Source organism: Lipotes vexillifer, unplaced genomic scaffold (assembly GCF_000442215.2).
Source record: "Lipotes vexillifer unplaced genomic scaffold, Lipotes_vexillifer_v1.1 scaffold471, whole genome shotgun sequence".
Taxonomy (NCBI): Eukaryota; Metazoa; Chordata; class Mammalia; order Artiodactyla; family Lipotidae; genus Lipotes; species Lipotes vexillifer.
Genome location: NW_006780162.1, coordinates 1,915,759 through 1,942,966, shown reverse-complemented (window position 1 = coordinate 1,942,966; position 27,208 = coordinate 1,915,759). Strand labels below are relative to the sequence as shown.

The following is a 27,208-nucleotide window of genomic DNA, read 5'->3' as shown; positions in this document are numbered from 1 at the left end:
CAGCAGGAGAAGTGCAGGTTGTGACAGTGGTGGTGGGATAATATGGTGAAAACTGTGGAGTAACTTTTGGTGGTGAAGTTGAAGGGTCAAAATCAGCTGTCCTGGAGATTTAATCAGACAGACCTCCTGCAAGGGAATAACGGCCCTCGGAAACATTTGGTTTGGGCTTGTTTTAGATTTTGTGCACGTGATCTTATTTTATAGACTACGTTGTTGAGGGACTTACTTCCCTGGTGGTCCAGTGAGTAAGACTCCGTGTTCCCAATGCAGGGAGCCCGGGTTCAATCCCTGGTCGGGGAGCTAGATCCCGCCTGAATGCCTCAACTAAGAAGCCTGCATGTCGCAACTAAGATCCGGTGCAGCCAAAGTAAATAAATAAATAAATAAATACATATTTAAAAAAAGAATACATTGTTGAGCTATGTAGATGCACAGACCCCTACGTCCATCCATCATACATATGTACACACAGAGGTGCACATAGGTACGTATAAGACACACATGGTTGCATGTGCACACACACGGATGCTCATTTGTGTATATACACATATACAGATGCTCATTTGTACATAGATTCACCCATACAGAGATGCAAAGATGTGTATATGCACATATGTGGTTTAAAGGACTTGATAGGTGGATAACTATAAAAAGGTATACAGCTTGGAGCAGGTGGGAGGGAGCATGTGGGGACCCATAAGACTGAGCAATTAGTTTGGAAAGAAACAGTTTTTAGAATTGGAAATAACGCTCGTATTTACATGGAGAATATAGTACATAACATTCATGAATGCAAAACAATCAGCAAATTAATGAATTAATTTTATATTAAGTTTTTATTTTAAGAAGCATTTCCTTTAGAATATGAAAGTGTGATTGGCTTCTGCAAACAAGCCTGATTCAAAAGCTTGAATTTCACACTGGGGGACTGGGTCTCTTCCTGTGGTGGCAGGCAGCCCCTCAACCAGGGCGGGCCTACACTCAGCGTTAGAAATGGCAGCTCGAGAAGACGGAGGCCCACGTGATCTGTCCAATCATTCTTTGTTTCGGATGGGAACAGATGAACAAAGGTCTGTTTTGTTTTGTTTTGTATTGGACCTCTGCCTTACATACTGCGATTCCTGTTAGATTTTCCAGTAGTGAAGGCAGCCTGTCCAAACACAGATTGGGATTTCGAACAGTAAAGGTTCTAAGGGAGATGGAGAGAAGTTTTAATTTGCTACATTGACTGCTACAGAAAGAATCGACGATCGGATAGTATTCCCAGGACTTTCGTAAAGACTGAAGCGTAAATAAAACCTGTTCTGGGAGAGATTTAGGAAACCCTTTTCAACCCACTGAGCTGATGGTAACATTGAACTAAAGAATTTAATTTCGGAAGAGAGTTGATTGGGAACTGGGACAATCTGTAATTCATTTTTTCTTGGTAAGCCCCCGAAGCAGGATGATTGGTGGTATTGTTTGTAGTCTGGAGTAGGGCATGGTTTAGCATGAGGCTTGCCTCCTAAATTGGTTTGGGGCTCTGTGTTCATGCAGCTACTGGCTGAGATTTTAGCCACTCAGCTCCGTGGTCAGTGCTGTTATTGATTACTGCATCCACGGAGGCTGTGAGCTATAGAGCAGGAGATCAGGGAAGTTGGTCTCCGTCACTACCAGCTTTCTTTTCTTTGTTCCTCTTTGCTCCTTTGTCCCTCTTGTATCCAGTTATTACCTGGCACCACACTCAGCTTGCTTGTCCTCCTTTCCCCACTTTCTTTCCTCTCCAGAATATTTATTGAGTACCTACTGAGTTAGCTACCTGCTTGGCACTGGCAATAGAGCAATGAACAAAACGAACAAAAATCTCGGCCCTCGTGAATTTTATGTGTTAATGGGGTGACAGGTAGTAAGGAAATAATTTTACAAATAAATAGGAAATGACAATTGTGATAAGCACACGTGCTGTCAGTGTAGTAGATAATAAAAATCTGACCTAACCTTGGGACAGTGGGGATCGCTACCTTGAAGGAAAATGACTTTGGCTGAGCTATTAATGAGGCAGTGAGAAAACCTTTCCAGGCAAAAAGCTGGAACTGCATGTGCAAAGGCCCTGTGGCTGGAGAGAATGCATAGCCTCAGAGGAACTGCAGCAAGGCCACAAAGCTGGAGCTCGGAGAGCAAGGGGGAGAGAGGGGGAGATGTGGTGGAGACGGAGGCTGGGTCAAATGGCCTCACATGCTGGGGCTCTGGAGACAGTGTGAAGATCCTAGTGGCCGTGAGGAGCTGTTGAAGGGAAGGAGCTGATAAACACATTCATCCTGTGTAAGGTCCCTACTGAAACACGTGCATTTTAACTTGGCAGTAAAGAAGTCATTCTTAAGACAGCAGCTTCCATACCTGGCAGTCAGACATCTGGGAGAGTGGTAAACCCACAGGCATCTGTGGCCACATCCCCAGAGATTCTGCTTCACTGGGTCAGGGTGGAGCAGAAATAACAGTTTATTAAATAAACTCTGTGGGTAATTCTGATTCCAGGGGTTTGTGAGCCAGATAGGAGAGGGCCCTAGTCGTGGAGACCTTGTTGGAGCTCCTGAAAATGAAGCAGGTAGGGAAGGCTGCCTCTGAGCATCTTGAGGACAGACAGTGTGACTCTTCTTGTGATGAAAATGCTAATAGGAGCTAGAAATAGCCCAGCCAAACAGGCTGAATTGGAGTCAACCTCTCCATACCTCCCAATTTTTTTTTCCCCTCAAATCATGGCACACATTGGGGCATTATTGAAATACACTGGCTCATTCTATTTTTAGTGCAATAAATACCCGCACAGAAACATAAAGTTGTTGTGCATAATTCAAGAAGCATATGCATCTCAAATTAGAAATCTCACCAAACACTTGTAAATTCAGGTCCCATCTTCCATATGACCTTGAAGTTACCAGGTAGTCTTGTCGGTGGCCACTTAAATGTGGGGTTGTGAATCAAAGCGGAGCAAAGAGATGTAATAGAACAAAGGCAATCGCAAGATCATGTTCACAGCAGCCAAGAAGGTAAACATGTCAGTCAACAGCTTTTCATGTTAGCTCCTCTGAAGACCCGATCCCCTGGCTTCCTAATGTTATAAAGTCATCTGTAGCCCCAATTAGCTGTGCATTTATAATCTCCCATTACCCTCACATCAGCACAGAGAAGTGATTAATTATTTTGGCATTCATGATAATGTCATTAATCAGGATGCATTCATTGGATATTAATGACTGGACATGATGGACATTCATTGTATATGAATTCTACAGTAATTTAGCAATTGATTTACTAGTAGTTGATGAGTTGAAAGTGTACTAATGGAAGACTAAGTCATGTAATTCTGATTATGAAAGGGTGATCAGATAGACATTGAAAAAGAGATTAAATAAATGAGGAATTTCAGTTGTATATTCTGTGTGAGCCAACAAAATTTCAAAGGAAAACACAAATTACTTTTCATGTTCTACCAATGGGTATTCAGGAACTGGCATTAAAAAAATGTGTCCAATTAGGAAGTGGTTTTCATATGCAATGAGAATTTTTTTTTCTAAATGGAGATTACTTAATGCCCAAAATAGGCACATAGAGAGATTTGACAGGCTTAGTTGTAAATTTTGCTTCCAAAGAGGATTTTATAATTTGAATATATTATAACATTATGCCATTGTATTGGCCAGTGTCTCTTGTGTTATTGCTGGTTATACTTTTTTAAAAAAAATGTCTTTTAATCCTATAAACTGTAGCCATACCTCATTTATTCACCCATATATATGTGTGTGTATATATATATAAAAAATATATATATATTACAACTTTAAGTAAAGCCTAGAGCTTAGCTTCTTAAAATAGAACCTAGGCATGAATTATTCAAAATGGCAGATAACCTAAGTCACATTATTATGAAGGTACTTTTATTTGGACATTATCTTAAAATTCTAGCTATCATTTTTAAAAGTAGCAATAATTAAATAAAAATTTATTTCAAAGTTTTGACTCTCTAAATGACCTTCTTGCTTGCATCTTGGCTCTGCTGTTTCCTCAGGGGACATATTTTCCCAGAGCCTTTTTTTCAGACCTACACAAGTCTAAGTTTCATTCAGGACCCAACTTTAAATAGATGTTGTTTGTCGGTATTGCTGTGGATGACGGTGATGATGGTGGTAATAGTGATAATGATGTTGGTGGTGGTGATGGTGATGATAGTGATGATGGTGTTGATGATGATAGTGATGTTGTTGGTGGTGATGGCGATGATGGAGGTGAAGATAACGATGATGATGGTGATAATGGTAGTGATGATGGTGATGTTGATTGCTAGGGACTGAATGTTTGTGTCCCTCTTTTCCCAAATTTATATGTTGAAACCCTCACCCCCAGTAAGTGGTATTTGGAAGTGGCGCCTTTGGGAGGTGATTAGAGTTAGATTGAGGCATGATGATGGAGCCCTCATTGTAAGATTAGTGCCTTGATAAGGAGATGAAGGGACCAGCGCTTTCTCTCCACCACGTGAGGGTACAGAGAAAAGGCAGCTATCTGTAAACCAGGAAGGGGTGTCTTCCCCAAGAACCTGACCATGCGGGCACCCTGATCTCAGATTTGTAGCCTCCAGAACTGTAGGAAATAAATATTTATTGTTTAAGTCACCCAGCTTATGGTATTCTGCTATAGCAGCCCAAGCTAACTGAGACAATGGTGGGGATGATGATAATTGTAATGATTTATAGAGTCCTTATCATAGGCTTCACTGTATTAAAACCTTTGCCCATGTTAAGATCTTTAATCGTAACAACCACGGTAAAAAATAGGTAGTGTTATTATCTCTATTTCAGGGAGAAGGAATCCAAGGCATGAAGGATGTAAATATCTCTCCCAAAGTCACAGAGCTGGTAAGAACTCAGACCACCTGGTGGTAGAGCCTGGTGTAATCTCCCATTACCCTCATGTCAGCACACGGTTACTCGTTTTAGTATTTACTGTAAAGCCGCTAATCAGGAGGCATTCACTTGGAATTAATGGATGGATATGGTGGACAATTACCCACTTCTGTAATGTGAAACATATACTATATACAGAGTACATAAAATGTTAAAATCCAATTCTAGAATATCTCATCTGTTAATATATATATATTTATAATATCCCTGTGTGATTAAAGGAATAATATTAAGTATTTTTTCCTAAACTGGTGCTCAATTCCCTCCTACTCTTCCTGTGTCTGATATAAGCTGAGCCACTTTGATGGCCAACCCTACCTTGTAAATATTAAGGAAGAGGAGGGAGGGGGGAAGTGATGGAGTTAGTATGTTGTCAGTTTGGAACACTAAGTCGTAGCTAAATGATGATTCCGGCTGAGTCAAGTGGTAGGGGGGGGGGGGGATGCAGCACAGGGGAAGGAGTTTGATGTGGTTCCTCTGCAGGCCTGTGTTGGTCAAGGTGCAGTCTAAGCTGTTGTATTGGAGAGACCTCGCGAATACAGTGGCTTAAACGAGTTACATGTTAATTTCTCGGTCATGTTGTTACAGAAAGTGGGGTCAGGTTGCTTGCCTCTCTAAAGCCAATAAAAAGGCAAGGTTGGTGGAAAGGAAAGTTTGCATTATTTTGGAGGCCGGCCACAGCAGGGGTGGCGGGTGGTGGTGATGGACTCCCCGCTGACAGTCGGGGCAAGAGCTTTTAAAGGGGATTTTCAGGGGTGTATAGGCAGAGGGGGGAGGGGGTACATGTAGAAACCGCACAGTCAGCTCTGACCGTCATCTTGAAATTGGTCATGCGGTGGTCTGATCGGCGTCATCTTGATTGTTTGTTTTTTTGTTTTTTGTTTTTTTTTTGCGGTACGCGGGCCTCTCACTGTTGTGGCCTCTCCCGTTGCGGAGCACAGGCTCCGGACGCGCAGGCTCAGCGGCCATGACTCACGGGCCCAGCCGCTCCGCGGTATGTGGGATCTTCCCGGACTGGGGCACGAACCCGTATCCCCTGCATCGGCAGGCGGACTCTCAACCACTGCTCCACCAGGGAAGCCCCATCTTGATTGTTTTAAGGACAGTTAATCTTCAGTTCTGGAGTCGGTTTGTTCCCATTTCTTTGAAGCCAGTTCTCGGAATTGTGGCAGCTGACGTCGTGGCTGTATCCTGGTCATCACGTAGTTAACTTCCTCCACCTGGTGGGGCTTTCGGTATCTACAAGACAGCTCAGAGGATACGGCTCAGAATATTATCTGTAGCCCTTGAAGAGGAACTTAAGGTCCTTGACTTTGTTTAATGACTAGACTGTTGTTATTTGGTCTTGTTTGACGGTTTTCCTTTGCTTATGCATTTTCTCACTTCTCTGAATAAACTTGTTTTTTGGCTAAAGTTTTTCTACAGACAAAATGCAGGCAGGGGACATGGTGGGGAAGGACCATAGGGTTTTGCTCCATTTCAGTGTTTCAATCTAGAGGTAGCTGGTCCAGGATGGAGGGCAGCACACAGATCCCAACTCTGGATTCAAACTGGCTGCCCTGGCTGCCCCAGTGGCATATCAGCCACTGGGAAGGGGGAAAGGCTTAAAAAGAGCACTTGCTTTGTCTTCTTAAATGTATAACACAGGAGTGCTGTGCATCCTCTCCCCAAGTCACTGAGGAGAGGCTGGGTGACCCAGTTGTTCCCAGCAAAAACTCCCAATTCTGTTATTAAAGGAATATGGGGAGAATGGATAACAGTGGGCAACCTCCCACGGTTCAGATACTCAGGTCTTACTCAGGACAAATAATTTAGTTTAATTTTAGCAGAAAAAGGAATGTGGTAGGGTGACTATCTTGAAAAAATTAAACAAAAATGTAGCACTCCGGGCTAGTAACCCTTTACTGTGGGAATAGATACTTGTTTTGGAAAAGTATAGAATGTCAACCTAAGAACTCTTAACCTAAACCTTTGTGTTCAATTTGTCAGCCTGTGTTTCATATTGAATTTTCAGTTTTCTCTGCAGGATGGATAGAGAGAGGGGGCTGCTGAGATATTGGCAAAGTTGGGAAGTAGGTATTGAGGGCTGCTCTATCTGACAGATTGTGGAGCATAAACCAATCTCTCTTCAGGGAATAGCAAGCTGATTGTATGTATTTTTTTCTATATGTTCCCATTATCTTTACAATTTCTTTTTCCCTTTAGAGCAAATGATACGACTTAATATATACTTCTCCTAGTCATCTGGCTAGGTGCAGTCTACCTGATGATTTAAATGAGTGGCAGTGATAAAAGTATTACAGTTGGATCGTGGCTGTTATGTGCCATTGTGTCTCGAATTCTGAAAGCATTTTTGGCCATACCTTTACTTAGGAACCCACAGAAATGAGAGTTTCTGGACAGGTGAATTTTCCAAAAAGCAATTTACTGCTGCAAGCAGCAAAGCTTCAAAGCAAGCAAACAAGCAAATGAACAACAGAATGCAGACTTTCACAAGGAAATCCAAAGAAAGCTTTGTTGAGAAAAGGTAGAAAGAGCTTGGGTGAGGTCTAAGATGGTGGGTGTGGCCAGGCAGGTTCTCCAGCGAATGAAGCATCAATGTAACTGTATTTGGGTGTAGTGACAGCTCTTCAGTGTTCCTTCACTTTTCCCCCTTAACTTGTGGTCTGACTGCATTCCGCATACATGCAGTGGAAGGACAGCTGTGTTCTTGTAGCAGGAGGTGTATTAGTAAGCCTTGTTTTAGCATCATGCTGCCCTGGATTTGGTCTAGGTTCAAGTTTGTACCCTGCGTCAAGCTGTCTTTTTGCCTTTGGCCAGATACTATCAAAAGATGATTTATTTCTCAGGTTTTGCTTCCCAACCCCCAGGTATTGAGTCACAAATCCATGGGGATCCTGACTGGCTTATTAAGCTTTGCACTAACCTCCACCCCACCTTCCTAAAGAGTTGGCGCAGAGACGCCATCTTATCCCTGCTTCTGCGAATCGAATCGTGGGAATTGGAGGTGTTTGCCTTCCCAATGCCCAAGTTAACGCAAAAGCCCTGGGTCTCCAGCTGGAGCTGGATCTGTGATATTTTAAACCTTTCATGCCTAGCTGGTGCCAGCCATGGAACTTCCTGGACTGTGAACAGTTTTTATAGGTTATAGTTTTGTGCCAAATGACTCGCCAAGTCTTAAAAGGAAAACTCAGCAGGCTGTTTCCAACGGTCAGAGTTTTTATTTTGGATGTATGCATTCCCTTTAACAGGAAAGAAAATAGCCAAACCACTGAAGTAAGAAATGCAAATCTCGCTTGTTCTTAATCCCAATGAGACCTCAACTACTAAGTCCATTTAAGACTCTTTGGTCTCAATACTGAAGAAGCCAAGTGGTAAGATGAACAGTTAATGGCCAGGAGCCAACCCTCTCGTGCTCTCTAATGGATACTGGACCAGAGTCCATCCCAAAGGTAATGACAGGGTCCCCTTTCAGTTGCTCCCTTCTCATTGGCACCAAGGGAGTGAGTTTGGCAAAGTCGCTGTTCTAAAAGGACTGTAATGATGGCAGAACATTTTATTACCGTGTTAATGAGCACAGTGTGGGCCCGAGGGTGCGACAGAGTGTTTGTGTGTGTCCCTGCAAGAGTTAGGGGCAGTGGGGACGTGCAGAGAAGGAAACCCAGCCTTTATTTGTCATCGTAACTAGTTACTTGAGGGTGTTAACAGATCCCAGGATAATCTTTGGAGAGAGTTTTCCTTGTTATTGTTTTAAAACTCGTTAGGGAAATCACTCTTGTGTAGTGAGTAGAAGTGGACCTTTCAAGTGCTGTGTTATCTTTCCCCTTTCCCTTCCTTTGCCAGCCTCTGAACCATTGAGCTGAATGGTGTCCTTGAGACATTTTTCTTTGTCACAGACCGCAGTCTCCTCCTTGTGGTTCTTTATCTCCTTCATGGTGCAGAAATCTTTTCTTTTCTTTCTTTTTTTTTTTTTTTAAAGAAGATGCTGGGGGTAGGAGTTTATTAATTTACTTATTTATTTTTATTTTATTTTTATTTTTTACTTATTTATTTTCGCTATGCTGGGTCTTCGTTTCTGGGCGAGGGCTTTCTCTAGTTGTGGCGAGCGGGGGCCACTCTCCATCGCGGTGTGCGGGCCTCTCACTATCGCGGCCTCTCTCATTGAGGAGCACAGGCTCCAGATGCGCAGGCTTAGTAGTTGTGGCGCACGGGCCTAGTTGCTCCACGGCATGTGGGATCTTCCCGGACCAGGGCTCGAACCCGTGTCCCCTGCATTAGCAGGCAGATTCTCAGCCACTGCACCACCAGGGAAGCCCAGAAATCTTTTCTTAATCAAGCGTACTAAGGAAAAGTCATATTTGTTTTTAGTTAAATTTTCTAGTATGATTCTGGTCTGGTCCAATCTCTGTTTATCGATATAACACTAAGTTTATTCTGTGAATATTGGCCTGTAAAGCTTGGTTCTGGGCTCTGGTCTTTCTCTCTCTTCTCTAAGAGTGCACTTTTGTCCCAATGGTGTAGAACCCCCCAGATTCAGATGAGGCCCAGATTTAAATCCTCAGCCCTGGTGTTCCTCACTACCTATGTCCTCTGTTGAACCACCAGCTTGGCCGCTCCATTTGCGTGTGTGTGGAGGGGCGCATCTCATCAGAATCTCTGACTTAACCTGCCCACAGCGGACATCCTGGTCACTTTCTAGTACCACTGCACACGACGTTGCCACACTATGTATGATTCCTTCTTTTCCCTCATCCAATCCTTACAAAAGTCTTCTTGGCTCTTCCTCCAAAACGTGATCTTTGAAAAAGCATAAATCCTGTGTTTTCCACACTCTTTGGTGGATTCCTGTTGCCCTAAGGGTCACGAGACCCCCTCTAATCTGGCCCCTCCTGCCTCTCTGTCCTCATCTGGGCGCTGGTTCAGGACCCAACCTAAACGCTGCCTGCTACCTGGAGCTCAGTCATCGCCTGCTGAGTGAGCTCAGCTCTCCTTCTGTCCTGGGTGGCCCTCCACCCCGCCCCATCCCCCCACAGCTGGGTTATGCACACAGAATGCACAGTCTCTCCACTTAGAGGGACTCAGTATTTTGGCCTCATTATCAAAATCATAGACTTGGACTGAACACAGTTATGATTCAAACAAATGTTTATCCATGAACTGTTTCAGAGAACTCTCATTTTACACGTGTTGTGGTTGGAATGAGGAATCTAAGGGCACGAACATGAGATGATGATGAAATGTCCTTCCATAAAAAACGGTGGGAGAACACCTGAAACTTTTGCTGGACAGCCTTCATTTTCTTTTCTCCATTTCTGCTTTCCTTGTCTTTCTGTATTAGTGTCTCCTTTTCTTCTGTCTCATGCAGTTTCTATCTCGTGCTTTGGTTTTCTTTTTCAATCTTCCTTCCTCCATCCCTCCCTCCTTCCTTCTTTCTATTTCCCTTTCCCTTTTATATTTCTCCTCTATCCATTCCCCTTTCTTTTTTTTTTTTTTTTTTGGCGGAGGGGTAAGAACATTGCAGATCTACTCTCTTAGTAACTTTCCAGTATATAATATGGTCTTACTAGCTATAATCACCATGCTGTACATGAGATCCTCAGAACTTATTCTCTTTTAACTGGAAGTTTGTACCCTTTGACCAACATCTCCCCTTTTCCCTGATGTTGTCTGTCTTGTTCACATTGTATCCCCAGTGCCTGGCACGGGCCCAGCCGCTCCGCGGCACGTGGGATCCTCCCGGACCGGGGCACGAACCCGTGTCCCCTGCATCGGCAGGCGGACTCTCAACCACTGCGCCACCAGGGAAGCCCCTCCCCTTTCTTGCTTATAATTTAAAACATGCTTTTGCTGGAGCAACTTCATAGCCTCCTATGTGGCATCAGTTCTTTAGTTTTTGAAAAGGCCATAGAAAGTGCAGGTGTTGACAAAAGCTCATTCTCTAACAGCTCTGTGGACAGAACTGGGCTGTCACCGTCACTCTGACTTTACCGGTTTTTGTCTTTAGTTAGTCAGTTGGCCTATGGTTCTTGGAATTCTGAATGAGGACAAGCCTTTTATTCAGGCCTGTCTCAGGAATTATGTTCCATGTATTGATTTCATACCATTAAGGAAGAGAAAAAAAACTGTGATCATTTCCTTGGCATTTCTTATAAGCGTGTTAGAAATGCCACCGTTTTGAGGGCTGAGTCAAAGAAATCACACTGGCTTTTCAACAACCCTCAAATGATCACCCATAAAGCCCCAAAGAACTTCTTTTTTTTAAAAAAAAATGAATTCTATTTTATTTCAGATTCCTCCTGCTGCTGCTTTGTAAAGAGCACAGTTCCTGCGCTTGGCACGAGGGCTTTCCTGAGGGCTACTTTGCTCTAACCCAGCTGCAGTTTGAGGAGAGTTAAAATGGACAGGGTTACTTTTCATTAGGAAGAACTCCAAGCATTCTCCCTTAGACGTGATCAAAGGGAGGTGCAAACAACTTACTGAAATGACACCTGTACCTGGAAGGAGCCGCCGCGCACCGTTCTCCCGTGAACAGAGTGCTGCTGAAGATGACGTGCTTATTATGCTGTTGACTCATTTGGGGGGATTAAGTGACATAATCAGAAATCATGTAGTAATGTGTGATACACTGCTGTGAAGACTGATTTCTTTAAGAGTTTACTAAGGGATCTTAGGACCCAAATACTCAGTCTTATTAAACAAGTAAAGCTAATGTAGAAACTTTTATCAAAGTTGTCTCCAAGAACTTCAGAGACTTATGATGAGGGAGGGAATACGAATATCACCTAAATATCACAGAGTTGCCTAGACTTTCAAAAATAGATGGGCACAGTGTGGTTTCAGAGGCTCACGTGCCTATAATTCAAGGTGATCGTTACCTTAACAAGAACATTACTTCTGTGACTTAGATTTGTTTTTCTATCAGACCAGTGGTTCTTAAGTGGAAGCACATGTCCGAATTACTTAAGGAGTCTTTTAAAATAATATGCCTAGGGCTTCCCTGGTGGCTCAGTGGTTGAGAGTCCACCTGCTGATGCAGGGGACACGGGTTCGTGCCCCGGTCCGGGAAGATCCCACATGCCACGGAGCGGCTGGGCCCGTGAGCCATGGCCACTGAGCCTGCGCGTCTGGATACTGTGCTCCACAACGGGAGAGGCCACAACAGTGAGAGGCCTGCTTACTGCAAAAAATAAATAAATAAATAGAAATAATATACCTAAACTCCCAAGTGTATATTGGGCTTTCAGGAAGAAATTTGTTTAGTGTTTTTTTTTTTTTTTTGGCTGCATCAGGTCTTAGTTGCGGCACTTGGAGTCTTTGTTGAAGCACGTGGGATCTTTCCTTATGGTGTGCGGGCTTGTCTCTAGTTGTGGCGTGTGAGTTTTTTTCTCTCTCTAGTTTTGGCCCACAGGCTTAGTTGCCCCGCGGCATGTGGGATCTTAGTTCCCCAAGCAGGGATCAAACCCGTGTCCCCTACATTGGAAGGCAGATTCCTTACCACTGGACCACCAGGGAAGTCACCTGTTTACTGTCTTAATATGGAGTGTTTCACGTGCTCAAACGGAGTGTTCCCACTGCTGCCCTGAGGCATCTCGAATCACTTCTAGAACTAGGGCTCACTGTGCAATGGGGGACCCCTGGAAGGGAGTGAGCTGAAGGTATCTTCCCTAAAGATTCAGAGTCAAGGGCTTTTAAGCAATAATTATTGGGTAGTCAACTACATTGAAAACCAGAATGTACTGAGGACAACACCAAGTACTGAGAGAAATTATGTTACATACATACATGTGCACATACACACACACATACATACATACATATGTAAAGTTATTTCCTCTGATCGTGACACTATTCTCCCTTTTCCTTCACCTGATGAGTTTCCACATATCCTTTGAAACTCAGCCTCACCACGCTTTCCCTAGAAACCCTTTCTTGCTCCCCTTAGGCTAGGTCAGTTGCTCCTGACCCAGATTACTGTATCGCTTACTTTATCTTCTGGTTTTCCCTGCTGGACTGTAAATTCCACGAGGACATATATGACATCCATCTTTTCTCCATGTATGCCCACTGCCTACCACGGTGGTCACAGGTCTTTTCAGTGTGGCTCCAGGTAGTAAATATTTTAGACTTTGTGGACCATCCAGTCTCTGTTACAACTACTCAACTCAGTCATAGTGCAAAAGAAGTCCAGACAATATGTACATAAATTAATAGACTATATTCTAATAAAACCTTATTTACAAAAATTAAAAAGCGCCTGCAAAAATATAAAGCGTCTGGTTTCTAAACTAGTTAAGGACCACTGCTCTTGACCAAAGTTTGGAGTGGCACAAACGAAGGGTGACTTCTCTCTGTAACCTTAGAATCTAATACAGTGCTGGGTTTGTAGAAGTGAGCGCAGGAAATGTTCTTTGAGGAAATGGAAGCGAACTGTTTAGAAAACTGTATCATGCATATTTTAAACTGCCCATTCAATTGAATTTCTTTTTTTGACTGAATCAGGAGAAGGCTTTAATTTATTGTTTTAAGCAGCATTTTTTTTATTTTTAAATTTTATTTTATTTTTTTATACAGCAGCTTCTTATTGGTCATCAATTTTATACACATCAGTGTATACATGTCAGTCCCAATTGCCCAGTTCATCACACCCCCCCCCCCCCCCCCCCCCCTGCCGCTTTCACCACTTGGTGTCCATATGTTTGTTCTCTACATCTGTGTCTCTATTTCTGCCCTGCAAACCGGTTCATCTGTACCGTTTTTCTAGGTTCCACATATATGCGTTAATATACGATATTTGTTTTTCTCTTTCTGACTTACTTCACTCTGTATGACAGTCCCTAGGTCCATCCATGTCTCTACAAATGACCTAGATTCGTTCCTTTTTATGACTAATGTTCAACTGTATATATGTGCCACATCTTCTTTATCCATTCATCTGTCGATGGGCATTTAGGTTGCTTCCATGATCTGGCTATTGTAAATAGTGCTGCAGTGAACATTGGGGTGCATGTGTCTTTTTGAATTATGGTTTTCTCTGGGTATATGCCCAGTAGTGGGATTGCTGGATCACATGGTAATTCTATTTTTAGTTTTTTAAGGACCCTCCATACTGTTCTCCATAGTGAGTGTATCAATTTACATTCCCACCAACAGTGTAAGAGGGTCCCTTTTCTCCACACCCTCTCCAGCATTTGTTGTTCATAGATTTTCTGATGATGCCCATTCTGACTGGTGTGAGGTGATACCTCATTGTAGTTTTGATTTGCATTTCTCTGATAATTAGTGATGTTGAGCAGCTTTTCATGTGCTTCTTGGCCATCTGTATGTCTTCTTTGGAGAAATGTCTATTTAGGTCTTATGCCCATTTTTGGATTGGGTTGTTTCTTTTTTTAATATTGAGCTGCATGAGCTGTTTATATATTTTGGAGATTAATCCTTTGTCCATTGATTCGTTTGCAAATATTTTCTCCCATTCTGAGGGTTGTCTTTTGGTCTTGTTTATGGTTTCCTTTGCTGTGCAAAAGCTTTGAAGTTTCATTAGGTCCCATTTGTTTATTTTTGTTTTTATTTCCACTGCTCTAGGAGGTGGATCAAAAAATATCTTGCTGTGATTTATGTTAAAGAGTGTTCTTCCTATGTTTTCATCTAAGAGTTTTATAGTGTCTGGTCTTACAATTAGGTCTCTAATCCATTGAGTTTATTTCTGTGTATGGTGTTAGGGAGTGTTCTGATTTCATTCTTTTACATGTAGCTGTCCAGTTTTCCCAGCACCACTTACTGAAGAGACTGTCTTTTCTCCATTGTATATCCTTGCCTCCTTTGTCATAGATTAGTTGACCATAGGTGCGTGGGTTTATCTCTGGGCTTTCTATCTTGTTCCATTGATCTATGTTTCTGTTTTTGTGCCAGTACCATATTGTCTTGATTACTGTAGCTTTGTAGTATAGTCTGAAGTCAGGGAGTCTGATTCCTCCAGCTCCGATTTCTTCCCTCAATACTGCTTTGGCTATTCAGGCTCTTTTGTGTCTCCATTCAAATTTGAAGGTTTTTTGTTTTAGCTCTGTAAGAAATGCCATTGGTAATTTGGTAGGGATTTCATTGAATCTGTAGATTGCTTTGGGTAGTATAGTCATTTTCACAATATTGATTCTTCCAATCCAAGAACATGGTATATCTCTCCATCTGTTGGTATCATCTTTAATTTCTTTCATCAGTGTCTTATAGTTTTCTGCATACAGGTCTTTTGTCTCCCTAGGTAGGTTTATACCTAAGTATTTTATTCTTTTTGTTGCAGTGGTAAATGGGAGTGTTTCTTTAATTTCTCTTTCAGATTTTTCATCATTAGTGTATAGGAATGCAAGAGATTGCTATGCATTAATTTTGTCTCCTGCAACTTTACCAAGTTCATTGATTAGCTCTAGTAGTTTTCTGGTGGCCTCTTTAGGATTCTCTATGTAGAGTATCATGCCATCTGCAAACAGTTTTACTTCTTCTTTTCCAATTTGCATTCCTTTTCTTTTTCTTCTCTGACTGCCGTGGTTAGGACTTCCAAAACAATGTTGAATAACAGTGGTGAGAGTGGACATCCTTGTCCTGTTCCTGATCTTAGAGGAAATGCTTTCAGTTTTTCACCACTGAGAATAATGTTTGCTGTGGGTTTGCATATATGGCCTTTATTATGTTGTGGTAGGTTCCCTCTGTGCCCACTTTCTGGAGACTTTTTATCATAAATGGGTGTTGAATTTTGTCAAAAGCTTTTTCTGCATCTGTTGAGACGATCATATGGTTTTTATTCTTCAGTTTGTTAATGTGGTGTATCACATTGATTGATTTGTGTATATTGAAGAATCCTTGCATCCCTGGGATAAATCCCACTTAATCATGGTGTATGATCCTTTTAATGTGTTGTTGAATTCTGTTTGCTAGTATTTTGTTGAGGATTTTTGTGTCTATATTCTTGAGAGATATTGGTCTGTAATTTTCTTTTTTTGTAGTATCTTTGTCTGGTTTAGGTATCACGGTGATGGTGGCCTCATAGAACGAGTTTGGGAGTGTTCCTTCCTCCACAAGCTTCTGCCAACTTTGTGTTTTGTTTGTTCTTCTTTCTCTAGTTCCTTTAGGTGTAAGGTTAGATTGTTTATTTGAGATTTTTCTTGTTTCTTGAGGTAGGCTTGTATAGCTATAAACTTCCCGCTTAGAACTGCTTTTGCTACATCCCATAGGTTTTGGATCATCGTGTTTTCATTGTCATTTGTCTCTAGGTACTTTTTGATTTCCTCTTTGATTTCTTCAGTGATCTCTTCAGTGATTTCTTGGTTATTTAGTAACGTATTGTTTAGCCTCCATGTGTTTGTGTTTTTTACATTTTTTTCCCTGTAATTGATTTCTAATCTCATAGTGTTGTGGTCAGAAAAGATGCTTGATATGATTTCAGTTTTCTTAAATTTACCGAGGATTGGTTTGTGACCCAGGATGTGATCTATCCTGGAGAACGTTCCATGTGCACTTGAGAAGAAAGTGTAATCTGCTGTTTTTGGATGGAATGTCCTAAAAATATCAATTAAATCTATCTGCTCTATTGTGTCATTTAAAGCTTCTGTTTCCTTATTTGTTTTCCTTTGTCCATTGGTGTAAGTGAGGTGTTAAAGTCCCCCACTGTTATTGTGTTACTGTCGATTTCCTCTTTTATAGCTGTTAGTAGTTGCCTTATGTATTGAGGTGCTCCTATGTTGGGTGCATATATATTTGTAATTGTTATATCTTCTTGGATTGATCCCTTGATCATTACGTAGTGTCCTTCCTTGTCTCTTGTAACATTCTTTATTTCAAAGTCTATTTTATCTGATATGAGTGTTGCTACTCCAGCTTTCTTTTGATTTCCATTTGCATGGAATATCTTTTTCCATCCCCTCACTTTCAGTCTGTATGTGTCCCTAGGTCTGAAGTGGGTCTCTTGTAGGCAGCATATATATGGGTCTTGTTTTTGTATCCGTTCAGCCAGTCTGTGACTTTTGGTTGGAGCATTTAATCCATTTACATTTGAGGTAATTATTGATATGTATGTTCCTATTACCATTTTCTTCATTGTTTTGGGTTTATTTTTGTAGGTCCTTTGCTTCTCATGTGTTTCCCACTTAGAGAAGTTCCTTTAGCACTTATTGTAGAGCTGATTTGGTGGTGCTGAATTCTCTTAGCTTTTGCTTGTCTGTAAAGCTTTTGATTTCTCCGCTGAATCTGAATGAGATCCTTGCTGGTAGAGTAATCTTGGATGTAGGTTCTTCCCTTTCATCACTTTAAGTATATCATGCCACTCCCTTCTGGCTTGTAGAGTTTCTGCTGGGAAATCAACTGTTAACCTTATGGGAGTTCCCTTATAACTCCTTATGGGAGTTATTTGTCCTTTTTCCTTTGCTGCTTTCAATAATTTTTCTTTGTGTTTAATTTTTGCCAATTTGATTATTGTGTGTCTCGGCTTGTTTCTGCTTGGGTTTATCCTGTATGGCACTCGCTGTGCTTCCTGGACTTGGGTGGCTATTTCCTTTCCCATGTTAGGGAAGTTTTCGACTATAATCTCTTCATATATTTTCTGGGGTTCTTTCTCTCTCTGTTCTCCTTCTGGGACCCTTATAATGTGAATGTTGTTGCGTTCAATGTTGTCCCAGAGGTCTCTTAGGCTGTGTTCATTTCTTTTCATTCTTCTTTCTTTATTCTGTTCCGTGGCAGTGAATTCCACCATTCTGTCTTCCAGGTTACTTATCTGTTCTTCTGCCTCAGTTATTCTGCTATTGATTCCTTCTAGTGTAGTTTTCATTTCAGTTATTTTATTGTTCATCTCTGTTTGTTTGTTCTTTAATTCTTCTAGGTCTTTGTTAAACATTTCTTGCATTTTCTCGGTCTTTGCCTCCATTCTTTTTCCGAGGTCCTGGATCATCTTCACTATCATTATTCTGAATTCTTTTTCTGGGAGGTTGCCTATCTCCACTTCATTTAGTTGTTTTTCTGGGGTTTTATCTTGTTCCTCCATCTGGTACGAAGTCCTCTGCCTTTTCATTTTGTCTGTCTTTCTGTGAATGTGGTTTTCCTTCCACAGGCTGCAGGATTGTAATTCTTCTTGATTCTGCTGTCTGCCCTCTGGTGGATGAGGTTATCTAAGAGGCTTGTGCAAGTTTCCTGATGGGAGGGACAGGTGGTGGGTAGAGCTGACTGTTGCTCTGGTGGGCAGAGCTCAGTAACACTTTAATCCACTTGACTACTGATGGGGGGGGGCAGGGTTCCCTCCCTGTTGGTTGTTTGACCTGAGGCAAACCAACACTGGAGCCTATCTGGGCTCTTTGGTGGGGCTAATGGCAGCCTCTTGGCGGGCTCACACCAAGGAGTACTTCCCAGAACTTCTGCTGCTAGTGTCCTTGTCCCCACGGTGAGCCACAGCCACCCCCCGCCTCTGCAGGAGACCCTCCAGCACTAGCAGGTGGGTCTGGTTCAGTCTCCTATGGGGTCACTGCTCCTTCTCCCAGGTCCTCATGCACACGCTACTTTGTGTGTGCCCTCCAGGAGTGGAGTCTCTGTTTCCCCCGGTCCTGTCGAAGTCCTGCAATCAAATCCCACTAGTCTTCAAAGTGTGATTCTCTAGGAATTCCTCCTCCCATAGCCAGACCCCCAGGTTGGGAACCTGACGTGGCACTCAGAACCTTCACTCCAGTGGGTGGACTCTGTGTTTTAAGTGTTCTCCAGTCTGTGAGTCACCCACCCAGCAGTTATGGGATTTGATTTTACTGTGATTGCGCCACTCCTACCATCTCATTGTGGCTTCTCCTTTGTATTTGGATGTGGGGTACCTTTTTTGGTGAGTTCCAGTGTCTTCCTGTCAATGATTGTCCAGCAACTAGTTGTGATTCTGGTGTTCTCGCAAGAGGGAGTGAGCGCACGTCCTTCTACTCTGCCATCTTGGTTCAGGGCCACCTCAGTTGAATTTCTCCTGGCTCAGCAAATTTAACAGTTGAAAAGAATTTTTAAAATAACCTTTGGAGAGAGGCCTCTTCTAGAGAATTATAGAGCATTCTGTGATCTAAATGTCTCTAAGTAAGGAGACAGATGGTATAGATTTTTCAAATAAAATAATGTGAAGCTAGAGAAGAGAGCAAAGAGATGAAAAATACCTTTATAATTACTACCTGATTTTACCTCCACTACTTTATGTGTAAAAATGTCTTTTAAAATAAGAATTCTGGTAGCACTCCTACATTGTACCAGACTCTATTTCTCTATCAAAGTTGATAAGCAATTTTTTTAGTAAACTGGAATTTATGTATTCTAATGATGGCTGTTCTTCCAAGTGGACTTGTTGGATGATAGCACATTCTGGAAGCTCCTCTTTGTGACTTGTCTTTACTGCCGTGGTCCTATGTGTACCTGTATCCTGACTTCCTACTTGCCACTTCTCTGAGACTTGTCCCTTGCCCTCAAGGAAGTTTCAGTAAAGGTGTTTTGACGAGTAACCGTCCAAGACGTAAAATAATCAGGGACCTGGACGTAACAGTATGTACTTGAGTGCAGATGGACATGGTCGAGCTGGGAGGGGGCTGGGTATTGGGGAAAGGCTTGTGAACAGGATGAGAACTGAGCTATGATCACTGAAGAAGGATCACAGTGTATTCCAGGCAAAGAGGCACCACGGAAACGTTTACAGAGTTGGAATGTGCAGGGCATTTGCAGGCGCTGGGAGGAGGTTTGAGGTGTCTGTGTGATGCGGGACCACGACCGAGAAGTAGAAAGCTCTACAAAGGAGGTGTGTTTGCCTAAACCTTCCTTTTCATTCTGTCCCAAAGCCAATTTACCATAAAGTTTTCAATAGCAAATCTTAGGAGGAAAGCAACTAGTTCTCTGTGGATGTGAAATACTACTCCGTGTCAGACCAGCAGTGCCTGTCTTTACCGAGACACTAAGAGATATGTGGCTCCTGATTCCAAGCTTGAAGTTGAGGTGTGTCTCCACTCCACTCTGACTTGCGCAAATTTCCCAACATAACCTTGATGCTTGTGAACAGGATTAAATCCTCTGCTGCTGTTTTGAACCCATCTTCTGCCTGTTAAAAACATCTCTTGCACCAATGTAGTGCTTTGCCCTTTGCAGATTTGTTGTCCCTGGATGTTCCTTAGGGTCCAGGGAGCAAGGTGATCATGTTGCCCCATTGCCCAGACAGCCTCACTTTCTGCTTGTGTCCAGCTGTCATCATAAAAAGCATTCTTTTTTGATGTGAAAAGAGTCCTAGAAAAAAAGAAAATTGGGGCTTAGAGAGGCATGGCTGTCTAGAATCATTTCCACCCCCTTGTCTTAAGCACCTTTTCTGGGTAATGCAGGAGTCTTTCTCCTGGGTGATGCAGGTGGTTAATTATAAGTTGTTCATTTTGAAGTTAAAAATCATTCCTAAATAAATGAATATTCTTATTAGAAAAAGGTACACTCTCTTAATGAAATAATTATATCATTGATGCACAATACTTACAGTATTATTTCTTCATGCCAGTTGGAGACTATTATTTATTCCATATTTATTGCTACCAACTATGTACAAATAGCTGCACTTGACATAAAGATCATTCAGTGATAAATATGACACATTAATGCTCTTGTGATCAGTATTCAACTATGATTGGTCCTGTTTTATTAGATGGTTAAAACCACATAACTGAAATTGATACAGCACAGTCAGATTGGTGATCAAGTAGATATTTATGAAAAAACCCAACATAGAATGTGACCCATGTTGCATGCCCACTGTTGAGGGCACTGAGCTGCTCAGGCAGACCCATAGCAGGGTGGGTAGGGGAGATTTAGTGCTTGCGACTATTCAGAGCAGCCAGGAAGACAGAGAGTAGGGAGATGCAAGCACGTGGCTCGCCGGGGAAAAGACGGGTTCAAAAGCAGAGAGAATTCTAAGGTGCTAATGCAGGGATGGAATTCAGAGACAGGGTGGCCCACAGAGGGCAGGAACAGGAGCAAAGCAGAGCAGCTAAGGTGATGACGGAGTGCCTGGCGCTCCTTTTCCTTGGCGACCGGCATCCCTCATGATGCTTGGGAAGAGTGGCCTACCTTAAAGGCCCGAGGTCCGAATGGCCACTAGCCACGCGCTTTTATGCCTTGGCTTAACTTATGCATTTTGTTTTGTTTGCCGTACTTGAATGTCGCGTAAACTGTAGTCATAGTCTTGTCAGAGGAATGTTGGTTGCCTTTACATTTACTATTGTCCCATTTTCTTTTAGGTTTTGTGAATGATTCTGTTACTAAATCTATCGTGGCTTTGCGCTTGACTCTGGTGGTGAAGGCCAGCACCTGTGCACCAGGGGAAAGCCATGCAAACGACTTGGAGTGCTCGGGAAGAGGAAGGTGCACCACGAAGCCCTCAGAGGTGAGGGGACACCTGGGAGCTTTAAAAATATATATTTACATGAGACTATATTTACATATAAACACACGCACACACATATATATACACACACATATGTACGCACACAAACGCGTATATATACACACGTATACACACATCTACACACACCTACACCCACGTATACACACACACATACACATATACATATGTGTGTGTAGGTGTGTGTGTGTGTGTATATATATATATAAAGGAGGAAGGTGGAGAGAGCAAGTGCATTTGCTGAATGTCTTCCCGAATTTCTGGTTTTAATTATTTGTATGCAACATATAGATAAATTTCCATATAATTTTTAAACAAAGTACTAAAAAATTTGTGCAGTGCTGGGCCTCCTCATTCTGGTGTCACATAAGGATTTTGTGAGAAGTATTATCATATCTGGTAGCAGAATCGAGAAGCGGAAGAAAGAAAAGCTAAGACAGAGTCATCTCCTTCCCACTTGCGACCTGATTCCCTCCTTAGAGTTTGCACGTCTCCAGGGCCGACAGCAGAGTTACAGAAGTAAGGGAAAAGTAAGAGGAGGAAGGGGGAGGAGGTAGGGGCTAGAAGGCTGACTCACTGTGTTTGGCCTTCGTGGACCAGCGCCATCAACTCTGGAAGACCTGAGCCCTGTCTCCTCCTCTTTTTAGCAGCTGAGGTCACGTGGGCAGGGGGCAGGGGCTGAGGCCATGTCCCGAGTGACGGGGACCAAGAGTCAGACCAGGAAAGAACCAGCCACCCTGGAAGCCAGTCTCCATCACTATAGGGCTCCCTTAGAACAATTTCGACAGGTGGAGTCCAAGCTCCACCTGATCAGGGTGAGACAGGGAGACTCTGCACCTTAGCAGGGGCCCTGTTCCATTGGGGGACGCCCATCCGTCTCACCACTTGCTACGTCCAACTCCTGCATCTTTTTCTCCAGTCCCCTCTCCCCAGTTCTGCACATATTTATATTGAGGTTTGTGCTACGTGAAAGTGGGTTCCGCAGATCCCTCAAAGAGCATGGTTTATTTTAGACCAGTGTGAAGGGTAACACAGGTAAATTTTCTTTGGTGCCACCTCCTTGTGGTAATGTCAGCACGTGCAGTAACAGTGGTGTGAACTTAGACAAGTGAGAGGTCTGGGGCTAATGGACAAAAGGGCTGTTGAAGACACTTGCAAGTACTGCTCATGTGTCTTAGGTGTAATATTGCAGGGGCTTAAATATACCATTTTCTCGTAAGATGCCCCCTGTAGGAGGCAGAATGTGGTTAGGAGCCCAAGAAAGTAGCAGGGATAATAATTTCTGATAAATCTTTGAAAAGGGGCACGAGGGTAAACCAAAGCCACAACCAAATCCCTGGGGGAAGGGAGAGTGACTGGCGTGAAGCCAGGAGGTGAAGCGTGAGATTTCTTTCACAAGCCAAGCCTGCCCTGTAGATCCCGTTTTCTTTCGGCCAACTTGGGCTTGCCTCTTTTCTGTCCTGAGGGGAAACTTTATTTATCAACTCCTTCTATGCAAAAAGAAACAAAGTAAAGGGTATTGAGTGTTCTTCTATGACCATCAAGGCTAGGGAGGGGTACAAAAAACGTGGAAGCCGTGGGGAACTAATCTGATTGGGAGATTCAAGCTATGTCAGATGGAAGCAGTGGGGAGCTTATCTGATAAGGAGGTTCTAGGAGAGGTGAACGTGAGAGGCTGAGGAATGCAACTGCTCGAGGTGGAAGAGGTCAGACCCTGCAAGTGAGGCTGCAAAGCGGAGGCACACGGGTCTTGCCCAAATTCATTCTTAACATCCCCAGTGAACAGTTCTGCGGCCTGATTAGCCCTTGAAAAGATCATATTGGTGAAAGAGAAATGTCTTCATCGAAGAACCGAGGGCTGTGTTTAGAACCTCGGGCTAACACAGTGGTTGAGACTTCTTGTGCGCTTTCTCTTCTAATGGATGACCCTTCCGGGGAAACTTTAAATCTGAAAAGCAGTCACCCTGTTATCTTAACACATGCGTGTTGGTGGCGTGCAGCCTGCCTGGGGGTCTCATGTGCGTGAAAGCTCTAGGTAAGAGGCTCTGCCTGGTGGCTTAGAATGGACTCATTGCAAAGGCAGTAGCAGTATTAAGCACCTGGCACGTAACTTGGCAAACATTGCCAGAGTGCTTTGTTTTTTGTGAGAACATGACTCAAAAGCCTTGGAATCCATACTAATATCAGCACAGCTCCATTATGGGTACCAGGCAAAGGCTCAAGCCCTAGGAAGTCCTGGTCTTCCTACAGATGAGTGTTTCCGGTTAGGCCGGGTTTAGAAATAAGTCATTGGCCTGAACCGGTTGCTTTATCTATTGCTTGATAACACCTGCTGTCCTTGCTCTACACCCCATGTGGTCTAGGTAGGGGACACTGTCCTTCCAGGAGCCTGTGTGTCTGCTATCAGCATGCCTCTCCATCTTTTTCCCTTTTTCAAAAGCTTTTGCCTCTTCCGTAGGGCTCCCAGTAAATTCCCGATTCTGAGGTTTGTTTACCTCAGCTCTGACTAACAGAGCGGAGCGATGAGCCAGCCGTGAGTTGGGCGCCTGGTCACCCTTCCAGCTTCCAGCCTCAGCCCCTCTCTCAACCCCTGCACGTCCCGCCCTCCCCGCCCCGATTCCTCTCTCGCATCTCCCTGGTTTTGCTCATGCTGTTTCCTCCATCTGGAATGCTCAGCTGCACTCTGCCCCCTGCCCTCCGACCTGCCCAAATATATTTCAGGCTCAGCTCAAAATCTTTTTGCTTCTGGAAGCTGTCCCTCGTCCCCCAGTGCAAGCTCCCTCCTCTCAGGCCCCGTACATTTTATTTTTCTTATGGGACACATGACATTTGGTTTATGCTTTTATTTCATACATGCATTATTATTTGTGTTCACTTTAGTTCACATGCCACTTCCTGGGCGGAGTCACTGCTTGTCATGGGCCTGGTACTGCCCTAGGCTCTGGGGGATGCACATTTGCTCGTATAAGACATGCCCTTTGGGAAGGAGCTGGAAGGTTCGGGAGCTGGGAGCTGGACACTAAATCATGGATTAGAGCAGTGGGAATGTGTGCTTTGGGAGAGTCTTGTAGGTGTGTTCTGGGAGCCCAGAGAAACATCCAGCTCAGACGTGGGATCATTGGGAGTTTCCGAGGGGCATCTCGGATGCTGAGTTCCTTGATATTAGGAGTCACACCTGGTTCCCTTGGTATCCATTCTAACAACTAGCAAGGTGCTTTCTGCATGGGAGATGCTCAAAAACTGCCTCTGAACTAAACGAACAGAATGAATAAAAGAACAAAGATGTGATGGGAAACCAGTTCTCTAGGTTTTCAGTTAGATATGTAATTTGAGTTATATGTTTGGTAAATATGGGAACATGAAAAGGACATGGTGTATTTGTTTTATACGCTCATGGATCAGATTATATTTTCTGATCTAAGGCCTTCCCACAGATTGTGTGATCCAGAATGTTGCTGGAACCCCTTAGGCGCATTTTAAGCAGTATTGCCAATCCTTTCCCTATCATTTAAAAAAGAAATAGGTCAGAATAATGTGAACAAAGGGAATCTTCGATGCCGTTCTTTTCTTGGTCTGAAACCACTGGCGAACTCCTCTTTAGGTTAGAAAGTAGCAATGGGCCGCAGGGCAGAAATAGGCGTCACGTTCCTTCGTCCATCACTTCTCTGAGAGCTAATTCTTCTACCGTCATCAGTGTGAATAAAAGGCCCCTCATGAGACCTTGAAAAGGGCCTGAGACCTGGTAGGGTTGTGAGAAAGAAATGGGGTGACAGTGTAGATGAGAAAGCCCATCAAAGCATCAAAGGAAAGGCTTTCACTGTATCCTTTTGAGCATTAAAATAGCAGCTGACAGAGTGTGGAGTGGCTTTTAAAAGTTCTGTTTGGTATATAGTGGGGTTAGGTCCCCCATGGTTCTGCCAGCACCGGAGAGGAATTTCTCCTTTAAGTAGGGAACAAAACACAGCAAGAGAGGGTCAGAGTAGCACACTAGTGGATGGGAAAATACTTGATGAGCCAGTGGTTAGTGACATGACAGAAAAAAAGACTCCTTTATTCTTCTAAGGGAAGGGGGACCCTTCTCTTGACTGAACAAATAGCTTATTGACAATGCTCATTAAAAGCATCTGAGCCAGAGTATAGATGCTTAATGCCAAAATGAAGGTGTCTTGAGATACATTTATTTGCTAATAAAAGATGGGTGATTTCTCCCACAGATTATACTTGCAGAAACCACTCTGTGGGCCTTTGAGAGACAAAGTACTTTTATGGATAACAAAAATAGAATAATAAATATTAGAAACAGACTAAATGCAGAGATCATAAAAGCAAGTTCACTAGAGGCGGGGCAGGAAAAAAAACACAGACGTAGAGAATGGACTTGAGGACACGGGGAGGGGGAAGGGTAAGCTGGGACGAAGTGAGAGAGTGGCATGGACACATATACACTACCAAACATAAAATAGATAGCTAGTGGGAAGCAGCCACATAGCACAGGGAGATCAGCTCAGTGCTTTGTGACCACCTAGAGGGGTGGGGTAGGGAGGGTGGGAGGGAGACACAAGAGGGAGGGGATATGGGGGTATATGTATATGTGTAGCTGATTCACTTTGTTATAAAGCAGAAACTAACACATCATTGTAAAGCAATTATACTCCAGTAAAGATGTTAACTAAATAAATAAAAAGAAAAATTATCTAAAACTTGGAAATGGGCAAACAGAAAAAAGAAAAAAAAAAAAAGTAAGTTCAGCCCAGTTGTTGCTGTTTCAGTGGTCAAGGATCAGCTCGTCTAGAATTTCATGGACTTGTGTCTAAATTATAATTCTTGGTGCTAATGTAATTAAAGAGCCATTGCTGCCTTTTATGTTACAGACTGAAGGATGATCATATCTTTGCCTGCCGCAAAAATATGACAACATTTTGAGTCATTTATTATAAATTACTTTAAAACATTGTGAATTATGTCCCAAAAGGTAGATGTTTTGTCAAGTTTCTATTTGGCATCAGCATTTCTCAGAAGGTTGAAATGTATCTCCCCATGCTAACAGACAGTTGTGGAGGCATTATTGGCTGGTGGCATTCCAAATATGTTAGGGTGAGGATTATGTCGCTGGTGACGTTTCTAGGGTCATAACATTTAGAGTGGAGGGTGATTTTAGAGGCCTCTTCACCTATTTTGTTTTAAACACCAGGAAACCGAGGTCTAAGGGAGATTTAAGCTATGTGCCCAAAGCCCAACAGCTAATTCATAGTAGAGGCAGGAGGAGAATGAAGGGAGATTTCTGGACTTTTGCTCCAGGGCTCCCCCTGCTGGGCAGTGTGGCCTCTAGCGGGACCTTCAGCATTTCAGCGTGAGTCTTAGTGCCTGTTTAGCATCTTCATGTAAAGTTTTACTGTTTACCGCAGGGAAGAATCAGGCATCATCAGGTTGAGATGATTTGACCTCATGACCTGTTGGTTCAGCACTTCTCCAAGTTTAATGTGCACATGTGGGTGCAGATCTGGACCAGTGGGTCTGGGGTGGAGCCTGAAATGAGATGCTGCTAACCTTGTGAAATGCCATGGAAATCAACCAAGACGTTAGAGGTCACCGCTCTCAAGACCTTCCAAAGAGACTTAGAAAATTCAGCAACCTGGGTCCCATGGTTTTCTTCAGCATAAAATACAATAGGGCTTCCCTGGTGGCGCAGTGCTTGGGAGTCCGCCTGCCGATGCAGGAGACGCGGGTTCATGCCCCGTTTCGGGAGGATCCCACGTGCCGCGGAGCGGCTGGGCCCGTGAGCCATGGCCGCTGAGCCTGCGCTCCGCAAATGGGAGAGGCCACAACAGTGAGAGGCCCGCATAACGCGAGG

General features: G+C 43.2%; 1 protein-coding gene across 1 annotated transcript in view; it reads left to right on the top strand.

Annotated features, from left to right (window-relative positions):
• Positions 1-27,208, top strand: part of DNER (delta/notch like EGF repeat containing) — a 333,590-nt gene that overhangs the window by 147,225 nt on the left and 159,157 nt on the right. Inside the window, 1 exon segment of the mRNA XM_007453261.1 lies at positions 21,194-21,339. Coding sequence (XP_007453323.1) covers positions 21,194-21,339 — 146 coding nt within the window.